The sequence below is a fragment of the Cyanistes caeruleus genome, chromosome 9, assembly GCF_971803275.1.
Source record: "Cyanistes caeruleus chromosome 9, bCyaCae1.hap1.1, whole genome shotgun sequence".
Taxonomy (NCBI): domain Eukaryota; kingdom Metazoa; phylum Chordata; class Aves; order Passeriformes; family Paridae; genus Cyanistes; species Cyanistes caeruleus.
This window is the reverse complement of record NC_141709.1, coordinates 19,151,071-19,171,115: the sequence shown is the minus strand read 5'-3', so window position 1 is coordinate 19,171,115 and position 20,045 is coordinate 19,151,071. Positions and strand designations below refer to the sequence as shown.

The 20,045-nt window shown below is 39.1% G+C and overlaps 2 protein-coding genes across 2 annotated transcripts in view; one reads left to right on the top strand and one right to left on the bottom strand.

Moving 5' to 3' along the window:
* The window catches only part of KYAT3 (kynurenine aminotransferase 3), a 36,766-nt gene extending 33,974 nt beyond the window's left edge, over positions 1-2,792 (bottom strand). Inside the window, exon 1 of the mRNA XM_086841523.1 lies at positions 2,655-2,792. The gene's annotated coding sequence lies outside the window, so the exon portion shown is untranslated. The remainder of the gene's footprint in view (positions 1-2,654) is intronic.
* Positions 2,331-18,432, top strand: LRRC8B (leucine rich repeat containing 8 VRAC subunit B). The gene is made up of 5 exons (XM_086841521.1): positions 2,331-2,400; positions 12,195-12,249; positions 13,100-13,199; positions 13,899-16,057; positions 17,020-18,432. The coding sequence occupies exons 4-5, from the start codon at positions 13,925-13,927 to the stop codon at positions 17,290-17,292; spliced, it is 2,406 nt and encodes an 801-aa protein (XP_086697647.1). The 5' UTR covers positions 2,331-2,400; positions 12,195-12,249; positions 13,100-13,199; positions 13,899-13,924; the 3' UTR covers positions 17,293-18,432.
* Positions 18,433-20,045: the final 1,613 nt, after the last annotated feature.

Here is a 20,045-nt window from a genome sequence, read left to right as displayed (position 1 = left end):
CTGAAATAATTGTCACTGAACTAACCTTAAAGATGAGCTTGATCTGCTAGGTATACAGAGAGTAAACAGTGTTGTTTTTGAGTAAGATGCTAATAAAATATTTCCTTTGCTCAGAGATTGTTGTGGTGTGACTGATGGGTTGAGTCCTCCCCTTGTGCATCCCCAGGAGCTACTCAGTATCAGACTAAAGAACTAAACCTAGATAATTGTGCTGCAATCTTCTGCTCAAGCAATTATGACCCTTGTGAACATTAACTTCTGTGTTCTGAACGAATTCAATACCTTGATTCTTAGGACAAATAGTTCTTGGTTTTATAATTTAGTCAAACATTAACTTATCTTCCTAGCATATTGCTGACAAAAACAAAATCTGGCTGATCCTGGAGACAGACTTTTAATTTTTGAGTTAGTAGAAAGCAAGATTATAAAATGAGATGTATTTTTATTTATTTTGCTCATGGACAGGAGAAATAGTCCCTGTAAAATGGATTAAATAATTCCTCAGGGAAGCCCTAATAGAGCAGAAAATTTGTCTCAATGATACAGCCAGCTAAGTAGGAGGCAGATCATGAGACAAAAGGGAATTGGTCTCCTGGGAACAGGCTGGCCTGCTCTCTGCTGTTTACCAAACCTCACCAACGACTCTTGGAGCGGTAATTGCAGACAATGCCACGATGTTGACATCTTTGTGGTGACAGTAGCTGTTTCTCTGAGGTTAGATTGCTATCAACGTACATCACCCTAAGTAGAAACTATCAGCCTAAAACAAATACATTCCCTGCTAGGCTACCACTGGGACTGCAAATTAGAAAAACACACAGTCTTTATTTTTCTTTTTTCAACACACCTTTTCATTGGTATTTCTATATGTTTGGATTAAAAAGTGAGTTTCCCTTTCGTTTTAATCAGTTTCACTTTTGGCTTCTGTGCAATGCTTGTGCTTCCTCAAAAGTATGTGTTTTAATGCCTCTTTTAAATTGAAACTAACACTATTAGCTAAATGTATACTAAATACACATTTGAAAACCGTGAATACAATTTGAAAATCGTTAACTTTTGCAAAATTTAGTGTCTTTGCTATTTAAAATGAAGGCAGTTTTGTACAGCTGCAGAGAAAAGGATTTTTGTGTTTCAGGGAGGAAAAGCAGTATTTTGAAAATAGTCCCTTTTCCCACGAAATTGATGACTGAACAGAGAATAAACATTACCATAGTAAAGCCAGCATAAGGAGTGTAATTATACTGTAAATAGAGCCTAATCTAGGTCCTTGCAATGGCGTTACTAATAATGAAAATATGTCAGGACAATTACTTGAATAGAGTGAGCTGTTTGTACGACTAAGAGGAGGGAGACAGAGTCCATTTGTCCCAGTTTTTGTAGAAATCTAGGTAGGAATCCAAATTTTCCTTCAGGCTTTCATGCCTTTGCCCAGCAGAAACGGCCTTTTCAGACATCCAGAGACGGGAGCTGCGCTGCCCACTGGAGTAAGAGGAGGTGAAGTAGGAAAGTCAAATGAATTATGACTTTTTTGAAACGTTGTGTTTATTTGTGAACTTTGTAACATGGGTATCAGGTTTTCAGTGGAACTAAGAGCCACAGAAGAGTCTGGCCGCACAGACTTCTGACTGTTCCTGTCAGAAAGGGTGGTGGGCGCTGGGTGTCCCTGGCCCCGGAGGGAGGCCCCCGGTGCTGAGGACATTGGCAGCGGCGGTGCCGCGGCGGGACGGGAGCTCATCCCGAACGCACCCGCGCCGTACCGCCGTACCGCTCCCCGGTACCCCGGCACCCCCGGTACCCCGGCACCCCCGGTACCCCGGCATCCCCGGTACCCCCAGCCCCGCTCCTTCTGCTCGCCCCCAGCGGGGGCCGGGGCGCTCCGGGATCCGCACCCGCCCCAGCCGAAGCCTGCAGTGGGATTAAACTGCCTTTCGCAAGTGTCACCGTCTCTATTTTTATTTGCTAACGGCCGGCGACAATGGCTTTCTCACTTCCTCCACCTCTTCCTACGGCTCGGGTTATTTAAACACCGGCACGGGGCGGGTGGGGGGTTGCTGCCGGCGCCGCACCGAGGGCCTCTGAGGCGGGGGGCGCACGGCCGCGGTGCCCGGAGCTCCCCGCACTGCAGGCAGGGGCGGTCAGGCGGCTCCGCAGGTGAGCGGCGGGGCCGGGCCGGGGCCGGGCGCGGCGCTTTTGTCCGCCGCAGCTCCCCCGCCCCCGGCCCGTCAGCGGCGCCGGCGGCCGCGCCCCATTGGCTGCGGGGCGGTAACGTGACAGCGGCGGGGCCCGCCCCAGACGCGCCGGTTGGAGCCGGTGCCTCGCGCTGCGCCGCCGGCTGCCGCGGGGACGGAGCGCGCGGACCCAGCGCCGCAGCGCGGGCGGGCCGGGGGGCGGCGGCGGCAGGTAAGGGAGGGGCGGCCGCCGCCGACAGGTGCCCCGCGGCCCCGGCGTGCGAGGGAGACGCGGGCGGAGGGAGGGGGAGCAGCACGGAGCGGAGCTTTCCGAGGACAGCGCTCGCAGTCCCCGCTTTTCCCGGGGTTGCCCCTCCGCCGGCGGAGCGGGAGGGCGCTGCCGTCCCGCGGGGTGCCCGGCGGCCCGGTGAGGCTGCGCGGCGGCCGCCCCTTCCCTCGGCGCCGCCCGGCAGCGGGGCCGCTCACCTGCCGTGGCTCCGCGGGCCGGCCGAGGCAGAGGGGGACCGGGCTCCGAGCGGGTCTGTCTGTGGCCGCCCCCGGGGCCCGCGGGCGGAGCTCGGCGGAGCTGTGCGGTTTGCGTAAGCGATATCTGCGCGTGTCCTCGAGTGACCCGGGCGCCACAGGTCGCTTGGGGCCGCCTTCCTCCGCCCCGGGCTCGCCCGGACGGGCGGCAGCTGCCGCCCTTCGCCCTCGGGCGTGCGGGCGGCACCTACCCTCGAGCAAGTGGCAGGCGGGAGCCGAGTCCCAGCTTCCCCGCAAGGGAGAAAAGAGTTAACTCGGTGGTGCGGCCTGACAGTTCTGCGTGTCGATCGAGAGCCGTCCTATTTGTCGTTGTCTTTCCTTCTCCTGTCTGGCCAAGGCGTTTCTCTTGCCAGCTGGTCGGGGATCTCGTAGCAGCCTCTCCTTGCGCCCTGGCTGAGCTGTGCAAGTGGAGTCAGGCTGACTTTGTGCCCATCTGCTCAGGAGTGAAACTGGGGCAGCTTCCTGGCTTTGGGTCAGAATTTGGCCGTAGTGAATGCTGCAGTTGACCAGTTATGTAGGAGTGATTAATTTTAGGTTAAGAATGTGATTAATTATGCTGATAAGGTAAACTGTGTTTGAATTGGCCCCTAGTGCAGTCATTTAAAACTGTACCTGTGAGGTAGTCCTAGAACAAGCCAGAACCTATATGGTCTCTTATGGTTTCAAGTGTTTATGCTATATCGTCTGCTGACTCCCAGCTTTCTTGATCTGATTGCTGAAAGGATAAGGTAAGGCATCAATTATTTCAGGTGTCTTGGATTTTTTTCTTAAGTACCTTCCTATCAGGGAGGCCATTAGATTAGGCCTTACTGATCTGTCTTGTTCAACTTAAACTTTCAAGAGAGTGATGAAGGAAAGCCCATGAGGTTTTAGTAGTGAAATCTTACAGTACTTGTAGAGTTCATTGAGTATTGTACATGTTTTCTTCGGTATCCATGTAGCTCAGATGACAATGTGGAGAATAGAAGTAACTTTTCTTCAGTATCTGTGGCCCTGAGCAGCACAAAGGACATGAAATGAAATGAGAATGATTATGGCAGAGAACCAGTAATTAATCTATGATACAGGTTAGTGGGCTTTTTTTAAGGGTTTTCTTGAATGTTTAAGGCATTCTGTTTTAGCCAGATAACAAATGTTTATCAGAGAGTTTTACATTAGCAGTAGAGTGTATTATTACATTCTACTGAATTTTACATCCACATAATGCAAATGACTAATAACTTCAGTGCAATTCATGTAACTTTTAGAAATTGTGCTGTATTAACTTGCTAGTTCCCTTACACTTTTGAGAGATGAGAGTTGCTGGTCTGGCTTGTATTTGTTTCCCTTTTCAGGAAAACACGATTTTTATAGGGAGAAAATTTCCTTTTGCTTATTGCAAGTTACCAGTACAGCTGTTGTTTGAAGTTAACGAAACCATGTTGAATAATTTTTAGAGAGGAGCTGACAGTGCTAAAGAAACATCCATCAGTATTTCAGCATTGTGAAATGAACGTTGTAGAGCAGTATGTCACAGTCAAATAAGTATTTTTCTAAGGGGTTTCTGTAGGGGGATGAAGGGAGAAATCTTGTCTTACTTTAGCTGCTGCTGTGCCTGCTCTGCCTGATGCGCTACAGGTAGCAAAAGAGACCACGGCACTAATAATACTACTTCAGCTTACAATACCTACTGCTAAAGCCATAAAGCTTTACTCAGCTAGGATTAGAAATGGATGTTTCATGTGACTAAGGGGATAAGGTGTGGTTTATATGGGTCTTTGTGGCGCCTATCTAAACGTTTCACTCTGCTCTCTGTATTCTAAGTGCTAACCTGTGGGCTGTATTTATCCTTAGGCATCCTTATAACAGCTGTTGTCTTGTAAATAGTGTTATTCTGCCATTTGCTTTTGCACTTACTCTTTTTAAAGATAAGTTAGCAGTCTGTGCTGTGGTTATGAAGCTATTTGGTTCAGATATCACAGGTAGCCATGTTGAGAAAATGTAAAGTGGAATTAATATCTTATGTTTACATATGCTGTCTTTAATGTTTAAGTGGTATAGGTTATACAATTCCAGTTCGAGTTTTCCCAGACTTGGTGAGTGGGCTTCAGTTTACTGTACTTATGTTTGGATTTGGGGATTATTTTCCCAAGAGTTGTTAGTCTGCTACAAATTAGTTCTGGATTTAATTTTTAGCTAATTGAAATCAAATTGTAATACACTGTTGAACTAAAGGGTCATAATACTTATGAATAGTTTCCCCAGCTATTTGATTTTAAACTTTCCAATATGAAAAGGCTGTGCTTTGTAGTGGTGTAGTACCTTGGAAGGAAAGCAGATGATGCAGCTCTCAGGAATGCTTTTACAGACGCAGTTTAAGGTACAGTGCTGACATACTTTCTTCGGATGTATACCTGAGAGGATTCTCGGGTCTTTCAACAATCAGAAGTGAATTGTGGAGGACTTGTAATGGACTGTTTTCAATTTAATTCTCATTGGTGTTGCTTTGTTTCAAAATAATGTATTTGCACACACTGAAATAAATTATGTGACTGTATTTTCATCATAAGGGCTCACCCTCAAAGTACATTTGGATGCTGTAAACTGGAATGCAATTTATTATACTGAAGTTGAGAATTTAGTTGACTCTGAGAAACTAAAGGGATTAAAAATGCTGGTGAGCGGTCTAATGGTACCAATAAGAATATGGTAGTAACACAATTTGGTTGCTACTAATTGTGAGTAGGATTTAGACATTGTTACAAACACTTTGTTTCTTTGTGAGACAGCAGTTTGAATTGCGATTTTAGTTAGCAAAGTTTCAGTTTCGTGGCACAATAGCTACAAAACCGTGGTCATGTAGTTTACTCAGGCTTAGTTAAAGTGACATTGATTTTTAGAGCTCTTATTTCAAACCCCAGAAAGTGTAACCCCTTATTTCCCAGATGTTATTGCCTTAGTCTTCTGGAGAAAATACCAGTATTCTGTGAGTAGTTCAGGTTGTGAAATATTTATTTAGCTATTTTCTGGTAGCTAAATAAATCATCTGCATCCAAATATGAGGATCTACTGAGCTGAAATTTAATAATAGCATATTGTGATTTAAATGCTAAATTATTTGTCCTTTGAACTATTTTTTCCATCTGAATGAAAGCAAAATCTTGGTGAACATTTGCTGTGTAATCCAAAATATATGAAGAAGGGAGGGAATTAGAAAAATTTAACTAAAAACTGTTTGTTTCTATCCTGTGTTTAAATTATTCATGAGATAAACTTTAATTTCCAACCTATGCCAATGCAAGTGTGAAACTGATTGTTGCTTTTCCAAGTAAACACTTTTATTAAACATTAACATTGTTTAAATACTAACTTTGCAGTGACACTGACTACAAAGTTGGGAAAATTATTGCTTAATTGAAGTGAGATGGTATATGTCAATACTCAAGTGCTTTACCAAACAGGAGTTAAAAGCACCATCTGTTTTGCTTCAAATTATTATTTAGTTTTTTACGAATATGGGGACAGAGGTTTTTTACTTCAAAGTTCTTAATTGATCCAGGTGATGATAAAACCTTGAGTCTTGTTTTTGTACTTCTTAAATTTGGCTTCCTACCAGAGTGTGTTTCTGATAATACTGCTATCTGAAAAACCTTACCAGACAGCCTACTCAAAAAAGGAAATTTTGTGTGGTTGGGGACTTGCACAGCACACTTGGAGTTGATGGAAGTACAATGCATGAACATAGGTCCTGAACTAACTTCATGTTTGTTCAGGAAACAAAGCAGGATTACTGTGGATTTACCATAGAATTAAAGTCTGATCACTTGTTTGTTGTTCTGAAACTTAGCATTGATTTAGGAGATGCTTCTGATAGGCACAACACGGCTTTCAGCTCTCCTGATCCTGTGCATAGGTGCAGCTCTGACATGTACAGTTATGTTTAGGCATGCAATTCGTACATATGCTACCACACAGTGTGTGCAATGTGAAATTTGTCTTTTAGTCTGTTCATTTTATTAAAAGAAGATGTATCTGGTGGCTTTGTTCAATTAGTAAATACATAATGCAGAGTAATATGAATAGGAAGATACTTAAGAGGCTGAGGGGGTTGTGCAGCCAGATTGCATGCTGCTGGAGGATTGGAAAAGCCTGTTCAATTTCCATTTCAAGCAGGCTTATATTTGACTCCAGTCTCAAGTTTTTCCTTTTCTTACTTTGGGGTGGGGATATTCTTTAAAAAGATAATAAGATGGGTTTCAGGAGAGCTGGCATACAAAAAGAGTCCCTGAGTTTGCATCAGATATAAATTGGAAATTTATCTGTTCTCATTATTCCATTTTAGCTGTTTAGACCAAACATGTAGAATCAAGTGTTTCAGCTTGTCAGGCTGGCATTCATGAGTAACAGTCTTTCCTGTTAAACAAGATGAAAACCTGCTGCTTCTAAAAGGAGATATGAGCCACTACTGAAAATCCAAATCAGCTTTCTGATGTCAGAACTAATAGAATGAAATTAGATGTGTTTCTGCCCTGCCCTGATAATTATATTTTCCTAGATGCAATTAAGTTCTTGTCTGTAGAGGTAATAATATTCCCTTCTAGAAAGTTCTCCATTAATCTCACACAGCATCAGGAAAACTTAAAAATAAGGACTATTTTTTGACCATTCTTAAATCTTGTAGCTATATTTGTACATGGTAATAATCATCTTGCAGAGACAGAATATATATATGTTTTTTGTGGCCTCAGTTGCTGTTTCCATTCTCAACATCTGCTATCCTGAGAGAATGCTGCTTAGTCTTAGCAGTCTATAAATGTTGAAAAAATTCAGTATCCTTTTTTTGGTCAAATGTTGAAATTTTAAGTTGCACTAGATAACGATTCATATTTTAGAACATCAGAATTATTCTAGGTAGAATGAGGACTACAAATACCAATTAATATTTCTGAGATCAGACAAAGGTGGTAACTGTCTGACCACTATTAGGAAAATGAATAACATGTATTTCCAGCTCTCAGAACCAAACAGAAGCTTAGTACATCCAAAACAGCTAAATGCCTAGTAAGTAATTATTAATTGTATAATTATTAAGTAATTAATAATTAAGTAATTATTAAGTGTATAATATTCCTCATTTAAATAATTTTTAGCGAATAGCAGAAACATTACCATGATTTTACAGTTGAGAAGTTTGAGTTGTAAAGAAACAAAATTATTTGCATGAAGCAATTCAGCTGTCAGAAGTAAATTATTAACAAGATTAGGTATGAGTATTGTATTGGAAAGCAATGTTTGAGCTAGGAAATTCCTGTAGAATGGAGGTTCTGAGTAACTATAACCACTGGATTTCAGTATTCTGCTCTCTGTAGAAGTGATATGAAAAATGTTGGCACCTTCCATCTTTATCTAAATGGAGGGTGGTTGAATTCCTTATTCCTTTATTTTGAAGTAGAAAATCAGAATATGAATGTGCTTTAGTTAATACCTGGGCACATATGATGTTATATTACCTTGTAACAAAAGATGTTCATAGTCTCATTATAGCAACATGATATCTTGTGGATGACAAAATTGACCCAAATTCTTACCTGATTTCTTAAGTAGGATTTGTAGTCAGTGTATTTATTCTGCTGTGACAGCAGCACTTTTGATGGTGCTTGAGAAATTAATTCAGAGCTGGTTCAGGTTTGTGAACATATTCCTAGTTCTTCCTTCTGAGAATATTTTCTTATTTCAGACTGGTTTCCAGTAAGGTTACTGAAGTTGTCTTGACTGTTTCAAATGTGTTTGGCCATTTATGATTTTATGGAGAAGGACACTGAAAATTGAAAGAGGTACATGAGCAATTCCTTGCTTTTTCCCAAGGAAAGAGGGTATTTTTTAATACCATTCTAACTCTTTTATGCTGCTGGGTCCTTTCTACTGTTACTGCTCCTGAACACAACAAGCTGTACTATAAAGAATCTGCTTGTAGAAAAATCTAATAGTATTTAAGCTATGAATATCCTCTAGTGTTCTCTCTGCTGTGTTTTCTGATGTCCTGAGCATGGCAGCGCAATGAATTGACATCATGTCTCTGATTTATGGAATCTAAAGGGATAAACATTAGTTTTCTATTGTAACACTTATCTTGGTATGCAAAATAAAATAGATACCATTGATGCTCATTCAAAATGCTGGAGGGATACTGCTGATACCATTGTCCTATGTTTATGTAGTCATATTTCCAAAATATTAACCAAAAACATGGTTACAAGAATAAAAAGGTGTAATAAGAAAAGGTATAATTGAGAGCAAGGGTGTTTAAGAAAGGCCTAGTCATTCCAGGTACATATGGTTGAGATTGTCTGAAGTTGTAATTTCTGAGTATTTGACAGTACTTTAGATCTTTGAGAGGTTGATATGGAAAACTTACAATAATATTTATGTAGTGTTGAAGAGCTAGTGCTTGAGGAATATGCTTTTTATTGTAGAGTGTGGGAATGTCTTTGGATTTGTTTTAAATACAAAAGGATAATCACTTATACAAGATCACGTCACCTGCGATCATCTTCAGAAGGAGCTGGAAAGAGGCTTTCTCTAATCTTGTTTGTGTTGTTCAGCATTCAATGGAATACAGATTCAAAACCACAATCCCTATCAAAGAGGTCCTACAGCTAAATCTGTGTGTGCATACAGGTGACCAAAGTACAGATTCTGAAAGAAGCACTGCTTGGAAAAGGGAGAGGCAATCATGTAAATGGTTCTGCTAAGAGCAAGTATGGCAGTATCATTCTTGATGGAGTCACTTGCACCAGAACTCTTGCAGTACCTCGCTGTTTGTTGTTTACAGAATACTTGAGAAAGGAAGCAGTAACATCCCAATAGATGGAGAAGTTTTTGCCAGGAAAAATCTGGTTTGGGTGATAAGTGTGTGTGTGTGTATGAGTAAAGTTTGTTTATTTTTGTTCCTTTGGGAATTTTCATGAGGGTTTATTTACAAGGCTCAGGCTGTGCATGGGAAACTGTAAGCAGGTACTGGGAATCTCATAGGGTAGTCTCAAAACTGCCTATGAAGCAAAACCGATGATGTGTTTAGTTTATTATCAAACTTAATTTTCTATCCAAAACTTGAGAAGAAAAAGTTATATGTTTAAACTAGCTAGAAGCTAAGTTGGTACGATAGTTCAGGCATGACTTTTGATGGAAAATTGATAAAACAGATACATTACTGAGTATGTCAGCATCTCCTTTTCTAGGCTGAGAAGCAACTGCAAGTCTAAAGAGACTGCCTGAAAACTTGGTGGGTGTGTTTCTTTGAGGGGGAGGGAAAAAAAGCAAGACAGGGGCCACAGAAGTACCATCAAGTAGCTGTATAAAGCTTTAGTTGTATAAATCTAAGTTTATTTAGATTTTAGAAAAGTTGTATTTTGATTAAATTAGTATGTCAAAAACACCAGTTGAATACCCTTTAGGGAGGACAAGCAAGGTAATTGCCTTGCTGCAAAGACATCCCTGACTAAATGTGCCTAAAATTCTCTGAGCAATGACCAAATGATAGAGTAATGCAATGCTAAGAAGCCTTTTTTCAGCTGGGGGTGGTGGTGGGTGTCTGATGCTTATAGATAATATTTTTCAAAATGAGACCCTTTTATTCACATTCTGGATATGTTTCTGTTGTTCTGATTTAATAAGTCTTGAAGTAACTAAAAATTACCTGGATATTAGTGGTCTCTATTACTTTATTTTTCTGGCCTGTGTCTCTGTATTGGTCTGGAGTAACTCTCCTGAAGTCATCATTGTGCCTGGGGCTAAGCTTCATCCTCTCCTCTTCTAAGAAGGATTGCCAATTGAGTTAGGCCACTTTGAAAAGCTTTTATGGCTTTGATATGGGTTGAAAGTCACTGGACATGAGGTTTATCATATCCATTACAGTTCAGCATTATTCCATTTGATTAGTCACTCTTGGCATATAGATTAGATTTGAAAGAAAAATGTCTTCAGCAAAATTATCGTCAATAATTCGTGTGCTTATGTTACAATTGTATATAATGCGTACTCCTCTGATGGGACACTTTATTTCATAAACATAGAATTGTAATGGATACACATTCTTCATTGGAACACTTCAAAAAGTAGCCATTCATCAGACCAGATTTCAAGTATTTAAATACTTAATATTGTGATGTTTGCTTTCTGCTAGAAAGTGTTGGAAACCTCAGCAAGAATGTAGTCTTTTTTCTGGAATCTGATGGGGATTAACAGCTTTCCATTGCAAGGCAGAGAGGTGACAAAGCACTTTATAGAAATATCACTCACAAAGTGACGTGGGTCAGCCTCCCCTTGAGTTCTCAATCTGCACAAAGACAAATACTTTTTTTTTAGCATTATGTCATTGGTTGAAAAAGGTATATTGAGTGATGCATACTCTCAAGTATACCAATATGATTTTCACAGAATTGGCTTAAGTTTCATATTCTGTTCTCCTTTTTGTAAATTTTAGGGAAAATACTTTATCAAAGAGTGTTAAATGTTTTCTTGTACTCTGAATTTTGTCCTTTGTGCAGAATAGGTATGTCTTAATCCCCAGGAATACTCCAGTAATCATTTAGTTAGAGAAATCATCTTAAAACATTAGTATCCCCCCAAGTCCCTGATGAGGTTCACACATTTGTCAAGAAAAGAATTGCTCCCATCCTCATGGTCATTAGACCTTTCACACTGTGTTAAACTCTTAGCCAATTTAGTGCTAATTTTGACTTTTCAAGTGTTTTTCTTTATTAAAAATTTGCTATTTTTACCTTTTGATCTTATTTTGTTTCATCATTCAATATATTAATCTCTTAGTGTGTTCTTTACAACTTTAACAGAGGCTCCAAGTCTTTCATTTTCATAATAAAGTTCAAGCAAGAAGAACTGACTGGTTTTAATATGAGGTTGGAGGTGAAAAAAAAATGGTTTTTATTTTCTTCTGTTTACATTCAAATCAAGCATGTTTGGCTTGAGTCAAGATGTGATACAGGCATTCTTTGCTGAATGAAAGCATTAATTTGAATGGGTTTAGTATCTCTTTGTGCTTTTACACCAAAAGCACGAAAAATTTATATTCATACCACAAGAATTATATCAAAATAACTAATTTTAAAGGCACTTGAGGTGTGCTTCTGGAAGTTGGAGTGATTGAAGAAATTGCTATTTTTCAGCTGTGTAGAGCATCTCAGCTACAGAACTTGTAACTTTATGTAAATGCAAAAACTGTTGAGCTTAAATGCCTTTTAGTGCTTAGAAAGGGGACAGTGAGAGAAGCCATTACTTTATCTCTACTTTAGAAAAGGCAACTTTCAGATAGTGAACAAGTAAATAATTTCAAGAGAGTGGCATCTTGTAGATCCTTAGATCTTTTACTCATAGATGTTGGCTCTTTGAAATGCTCTTGTGGAAGGAGTAATGAGCTGCTGTTCTAATACTCACTGCTTTTGGAGTCTAAATATTTCACAATCTTAGGACAATTTATTTTCCTTACAGGAGTGTATTGTAACCATCCAGTACTTATTCAGCTGCTTTCCCTTGGGTGGGCCTGGTAAGTTTTTGTATTCTATTATGAATAGCTTTGTCATTGCAAGAAAGGTTAATTTATTTTCAGTCATTCTTTCCACTTGAATGTGGAGTTAGACTCAGGTTCACCTATTGTTTGGCTTTTTATAACAGTTGATCAGCTCTGTTTAAAATTGAAATGTACAGTACATATTATAATATGTACAGTATATAATGTACAGTATATATTATAAACAAGACCCAGTGTGTTCCCAGGTGTCCAAGAAGGCCAATGGCGTCCTGGTCTGTATCAAGAACAGTGTAGCAGCAGGACCAGGGCAGTTCCCTGTGCTCAGCACTGCTGAGGTCCCACCTCGAGTGCTGTGTCCAGTTCTGGGCCCCTCACTATAAGAAAGACATTGAGGGGCTGGAGTGAGCCCAGAGAAGGACAGTGGAGCTGGGGAAGGGTCTGGAGCACAGGTTCTGTGAGGAGCAGCTGGGGGAGCTCAGTCTGGAAGAAAGGAGGTTCAGAGGGAACTTACCAGTCTCTAGAACTGCCTGGAAAGGAGGGTGTAGCCAGGTGAGCATCAGTTTCCCAAGTAACAAGTTCATAGTTATTTGGGGGAAAAAAAAAATTACTTCCTTGTTGAAATAGGGCTTAGCTGTAGGCAGTCCCCTGGGTGTTTGGGGATTTTTGTGTTGATGTGGCTGCAAAACTTTGACTTTGCATTTTGCATGATCATGTATGAGTATATACTGTTCCATTTCATGTAGCTGTAGCTGTGCAGAGCTTAATGGAGGCATAATGAGGCAGCAGTTCTAATAAAAGCTGAAATGTTTTCTCTTATTTAATGACTTAACCTAAATAAAGTATATTCAATGTTTTCTCCATCCAGAATGAAGACAAATGTAAAGATGGCATGTCCAAGGAATTTTAAAAGGTGTAGACCCCCTGACTGAGCAGTGCCGTGTTTTTTATTCTCTTTAATTAGTAAAGTAAGTATGGATCAAACCTATGCTTCTGGAAGTTAAATGTGTCATATATATATATATGTATATATATATATGTAACAGTATTGAACAATAATATGTTGTGCCACCTTAATTTTAATTCTGACAATATGCTTAATTCTCTTGATGGGAGAAGATGGGGAATTATGTATAAGAATATCTAATACACAAGGGCTTTTTGGGAATTTGTGTATTTTTTAATTGGGTAGAGTTAATTAATCTGGTAGAAAGTTCTAAATTACAAGAGCCATCATGTTAATGTATCACTCTGATTTTGGAATTCTTCATAAATAAGAAATCACTTATGTAAGTTTATGATGGTTGTGAAAGACTGCTAATAATACATCAGCCACTTCTTTAACTTATACCTGCTTGTTGCTTCTACTGGAGCAGTACCCAAATGTTTGGTTAAAATATACCTTCTTTTATGCTAGTTTCACTCTTTAAGTTTTTGCACTCCCAAGTACCTTTCCTTAAAATAAATCCACGAGATGATAATGGGGGTCAGGTCCCAGAAGTTCTTGGATCCTTTTGCTATGCTCTGGAGTCCAGGCCACATGTCACACATATTTAAAACTGTGTAAACAGTAATAAATTTCAAGTATTTAATGATGAGATAAATTGTTTTCAACAATTTTCTAAGAATGTCTTTTTTTTTTTTTTTTTTCTTTTTTCTTGTACCAGCTGCTGTTCGCGCCCAGGTGAAAGTCATGATCACGCTAACAGAACTCAAATGCTTAGCAGATGCCCAGTCATCCTACCACATACTAAAACCATGGTGGGATGTCTTCTGGTATTACCTCACCATGATAATGCTGCTAGTTGCTGTGCTTGCTGGGGCTCTCCAGCTTACTCAAACCAGAGTATTGTGTTGTCTTCCTTGCAAGCTAGAATTTGACAATCATTGTGCTGTGCCTTGGGATTTAGTTAAAGCCAACCTTAACATGTCAGCTAGCTCGACAGCACCAATAATCATCCCGCTTAAAATCCAGAATTATCTCCATCGGCAGCAGTATTCCTACATTGATGCGGTCTGTTATGAGCGACAGCTTCACTGGTTTGCCAAATTTTTTCCATACCTAGTGCTTTTGCATACTTTTATTTTTGCAGCTTGCAGTAATTTCTGGCTTTACTACCCTAGTACAAGTTCCAGGCTTGAGCACTTTGTAGCCGTCCTTCAGAAGTGTTTTGACTCTCCCTGGACAACGCGTGCCCTCTCAGAAACAGTTGCTGAGCAGTCTGCGAGGAAGTTGCCGATAGCCAAATCCAAAACAGTGATTTCATCACCTCAGAGTTCAGGAGACATAGGGGCCAGCAGACAGTCCCTGCCATATTCACAACATGGCTTGGAAACAACTGGAAGAGAAAATTCAAGTGTTCTTGACAAAAAAGAAGGGGAGCAAGCTAAAGCTATATTTGAAAAAGTGAAGAAATTCAGAGTACATGCTGAAGAAAAGGATGTCGTATACACAGTGTATATGAAACAGATTATAGTGAAAGTCTTTGTAGTTGTCATAATAGTAATTTATGTCCCCTACTATTTATCATTTATTACACTTGAAATTGATTGTGTAGTTAATGTTCAAGCCTTTACGGGCTACAAAAGGTACCAGTGTGTTTATTCGCTAGCAGAAATTTTTAAAGTTTTGGCTTCATTTTATGTTGTTTTAGTGATTTTCTATGGATTAACTTGTACTTACAGTTTGTGGTGGATGTTAAGGAGCTCACTTAAGCAATACTCTTTTGAGAAGTTGAGAGAGAAAAGTAATTACACTGATATACCTGATGTGAAGAATGACTTTGCATTTATTCTTCACTTGGCAGATCAGTATGATCCTCTTTATTCCCAACGATTCTCAATATTCCTGTCTGATTTGAGTGAAAATGAACTCAAACAGATAAATCTTAACAATGAATGGTCGGTGGAAAAACTGAAAAATAAACTAGTAAAAAACTCCCAAGACAAGACTGAACTTCACCTTTTCATGTTAAATGGTCTTCCAGACAGTGTCTTTGAACTGACAGAAATAGAAGTCCTAAGCCTGGAACTTATTCCTGAAGCTAAACTTCCTTCAGCTGTGACCCAGCTTGTCAATCTTAAAGAACTCAATGTTTATCATTCATCACTAACAATGGATTATCCAGCAGTCAACTTTTTAGAAGAAAATCTGAAAACCTTGCGTTTGAAGTCTAGTGAGATGGGAAGAATTCCATTTTGGGTCTTTCATCTAAAAAACCTACAAGAACTGTGTTTAACAGGATATTTCATGCTAGATCATCACAATTCCATATACAGTGATGGCTTTCAGGGGCTAAAAAATCTGAGATCAATTCACTTAAAAAACAACCTTTCCCGTATACCTCAAGTGATTACAGATCTTCTGCCTTCTTTACAACACTTGTCTATCAACAATGAGGGAAATAAACTGATAGTGCTAAATAACCTGAAGAAGCTGGTAAACCTGAGGACATTGGAACTAATCTGCTGTGATTTAGAGCGCATTCCCCATTCCATTTTTACCCTAAACAATTTGCATGAAATTGACTTAAAAGAAAATAATCTCAGAACAGTGGAAGAAATAATTAGTTTCCAACATCTTAAGAATCTTTCTTGCTTAAAATTGTGGCACAACAGTATTTCATATGTCCCAGTGCAGATCGGTGCATTATCAAACCTGGAACAGTTGTATCTAAACTATAATAATATTAAGAATGTTCCATTGCAGCTATTTCTTTGTAGAAAGTTACACTATTTGGATCTTAGCTATAATAAGCTAACCTCCATCCCTGAAGAAATCGGTTATCTGACCAACCTGCAGTACTTGGCTTTGACGAAAAACCATGTAAGTAGAACTTTGAATTACTGCTCAAAAACAAAAATAGACTTAAGTTGCTCTTTCTTCTGGAACAGCCTCTAGCTTTTGTGGTGTTCATGATTAAAGTAAATCCAGAAAAAAGGGGTGGTGCTTGTTTAATTACTAAAGCTTTGGTATCAGCAAAGCTCACATAATACTGAATAAGTGCTGTCCTGGTTTGTAGCGACTTAAGGGCTTTGATCCAGAGATGGTATAGGTTTGCATGGCTGCAGAAACATATATTCCCTTTCCCTGCAGTTGTCAATCCTATGTAGCATTTTAATGGAAGTGAAGAGTGTTTAATGTTAACCTTAAAGCATCAAACTGAAAGCTCAAGTGAATGAACAGCTGGTTGATGAGCAGCTCATGTGTATGATTGGGAAGAGGGAAATAATTATGGTGGGTAACCTCACAATCAGTGCTAAACTGTGGCTTGTTAGTGTGGGGCTCAGGCTTGTGACTTCTTTTGAGGTTTATAATTGTTTTCATTGGTGAGGCTGATATTACATCAGTAGAGTGGGCCAGGATGACTGTGCTGCGCAGATAACTGCTTGTACAGGTTTCACAACGCAGGAGCTGCTAATGCCTCTCCACAGTCTGTGCTTGTTCCTCATTAAGCGATTCCTAGGAACAGTAGGCTCCTCCTCTCCCCTGCACACATCTGCACACATCTGCAGGTCTGTGTGCGTGCATGGATGTGCTCACCCTTCCAGGCTTGGCTTGTGCCACGAGTTAAGCAGCTTTGTAAGAAAACAGGGGTAATAAAATTATTGTAGTACTCTCAAGCACTTGATCACATAATGATAGAGGAGTTACAGTCTTCCTTTTCCTTTCATAAACTAAGAGGGTTTTTTATCCTAAAATAAAAAAGGGAAATGTCAAAACATGCAACTGCACATAGGCTGACAACTTCTAATGTACTTTATTTTTGTTCTTCTCTCTTTTTCTAGATTGAAATGCTACCTGATGGATTATTTCAGTGCAAAAAGCTGCAATTTCTTCTTCTGGGAAATAACAGTCTGATGAATTTGTCCCCCTTTGTGGGTCAGCTACTGAATCTTGTTCATTTAGAGCTCATTGGAAACTATCTTGAATCACTTCCTGCTGAACTGGAAGAATGTCAGCTCTTAAAGCGAAATAATCTAATTGTAGAAGAAAGGTTGTTAAAAACACTTCCACCTCGTGTAAGAGAGCGTTTGCAGGCATGCTCAGATAAGTCCTAAGTTTTAAATTAAACTCTGCATCGTTGCATTCTACAAGTCTTGCTTAATATCTCTCTAAAATCTGTGTAGGTAGAGAGGAGTGAAGGAGAGAGAGCAATTTACGAAACAGTCTTAAACTTTAATGCATCGAACTGAGTTGATTGTATTGGAAAAGAAAAAATTATTCACATTCAAACAAAAGATGCAGCCTTTTACAGGTAAACATGTTTGAATGTTGGAACGTGAATTGTTGGTTAGGTTCTACTGATTGAAATAATTCAGCTAAATGTTTATGGTAGTATTGAAAAAGAAGACATGATTGCCTGGCTATAGTGAGTGTATATACTTTTTTCCTATGAGAATTTTTTTCTGTTGGTAGTGATGATTTTAAATAGTTTTATCTCCTGCCATATGAGGTCTAAGAACTGAATGGAATTAGTTTCTAAATATGAATTTTCTAACTTAGGATGTATTAAATTAAAAGTTTAAACTATTTGAGCAGTTTAATTGCATGGGGTATACCAAAAGTAATTTGTCAACATAACATAATTTTTAAAAGCTTTTGACAAGTACTAAGCATTAATTCTATGATTGTGGAAGATGCCATTTGAATCTTGCTATTAAATACCTAGAACTGGTTTCAGCATTTTATCTTAAAAATAGTAAATACAAAATTAATTGTTGCCTAGAAATTGGGAGGAATCAGAAGAATCTGAAGTAACTGTTGTGCGTATGTCCTAGAGAACCAATCTGACATCACTGATCTTCAGAAACAATGATGGCAAACAGAAAACAGTGTAGTTGCAAGGTTGTCTTCTGTATGTTGTGAGCATCCCAGGTGTTAGTGTAGTGTATGTTGCTGATTAATATTTTTATAACTTCTCATTACTGACTGCCTCAGTGCAGCTTCTCCACACCCAGTTATTGGGGAGAGGATGAAGGAGGTTTGAAGTTTGCATTAGATAGGGACAGAAAGACAGATAAAACAAACTAAATACTCACACAATTTTATAAGCATTTGAGAGGAAAAGACAGGAAGCATTATAAGCTTTGCCTCTTCTAGGGATGTAATAATTTCATAAATCATAGTGGTCGGATAAAATCTTATGCCATCCTTAATACTTGCAAAACTGGATGGAAATAAAATGTTTCCTGACTTCATTCTTCTGCTGTGCGCTGTTTTATTATATTTGAAGTCTTAATTCTCATTATGTTTATCATGTTCACTAAAAACATAAGTTATGACCCTGGGGAAAGAAGAGGTTAGCATGCTTTCCAAAAACACATTTTAAAACTTTGACATAATAGAGCTTTCAAAAATCAATCTCAGTTATGGGTTAAACAGATGAAATAAAACTGTGCCCTTAACAACTTGGTGTTCAAGAAGTGTGCTAACAAACTGCATTCCAGTTTGTAATAACAAATCATCACAGATAAAACTAGTTTTAGTAGTAGACTACTTTTAGTCATCTCTTGCACCCATTCTACTGCCAGTTTTATGGAGTGTAAGGTTTATTTTGAATGAAATTGCCCAAACAAGTCTGATCAACATGAAAGTAGATGCCTTTGCAGGAGCAGTACAAGAGGTGCGTTTTTATCCTCTGTACTGATGGCATTCCAAAGACCTTTGTTGTTGAAGCACTTTTCTTCTCAGGGAACCAAAATGTGGTAAAACTATTGCTTTCTATGTAGTTCTATAAATGTTTAGTTTAAACTGATTAGTTGTGTTTATGTGCAGACCAGTGCTGCTGGAACAGTGTTTCATAATGCCCATATGTAACTCCTCCAAACTCTGTTAACTAATTTTGAGTTGTATAACAGTCCCATAGAAATTGACATGGTTCATCAACAGAACTAGTTGTGGTACATGTAATTAAACCACAATGCATTGATTTACACCCCTGTGGCAAGACTTGTGTTAATAATTGCCATAGGCCTGTCTGGACTTCATAACTCAACATTCAAGAACACTTTATGCCAGAATTTGCAGTCTAATAATTTACATCAGATTAAATGAGCATTTTCTTTAAAGCTTTTTTCTAAATTAGGAAGCTGTGTTGAAAAGGTTAAATCAGCAACTAATTGATTTGGTCAATAGCTTCAACTTTTTAGGAATGCATCAGTCCTTTTCCATTATCAACCAAACTGATGAAGGTGAAAAATTATCTTAAGTGTGCATTTTACACTAGTTCTGTCAGGAGTGAAGTAACAGAAATAACTTGGAGAAAGGTACTTCATTTCTGAAATGGTAGAGGCTTTGAGGAATCACTCAAATGCATAATTAATAGTAATATCATTTTATAGGCTAAATGGGTTAGATTTTTTGCAGACTTTAATTTGTTCACTCTGCACCCCCTCAGGAGGGTTGGATTCTTTTAGCTGCATGTTTGGTTGTTTAAAAAACACCCAGACAAAAGCCGGAAAGTGTAAAGGCTATGATATCTAGCCTTGTTTTCAAACCACAGCGTGCCTTTACTATCCCTTTTGTACCATGAAACCTAATCCAAGTGCTTAGAATTGAGGATGGAAACAAATGTAACTCTAAATTCCTTGAATTCACTTCAGCCATTACCTTAATATTCACTATTTCTTCAAAACAAGGGAATTTTCAGGGAATCAATTTATGAATCCACTGTCAAACTTTGTACAATAATATTGTTGGCATCTAGTCTTTGTATAAATAATCACTTCCAATCAAAAAAAGCTTTTCAACTTGTTTGTGTTGTATTGTGTTTAAGAACTTTGTATTGTGACCTTCCGTATCATGAACATTT

Excerpts from the sequence above, each read along its gene's own strand:
- LRRC8B (XM_086841521.1), top strand. The coding sequence starts at position 13,925 with ATGATCACGCTAACAGAACTCAAATGCTTAGCAGATGCCCAGTCATCC. Across the intron at positions 16,058-17,019 it reads TGGCTTTGACGAAAAACCAT|ATTGAAATGCTACCTGATGG; the intron begins GTAAGTAGAACT and ends CTCTTTTTCTAG.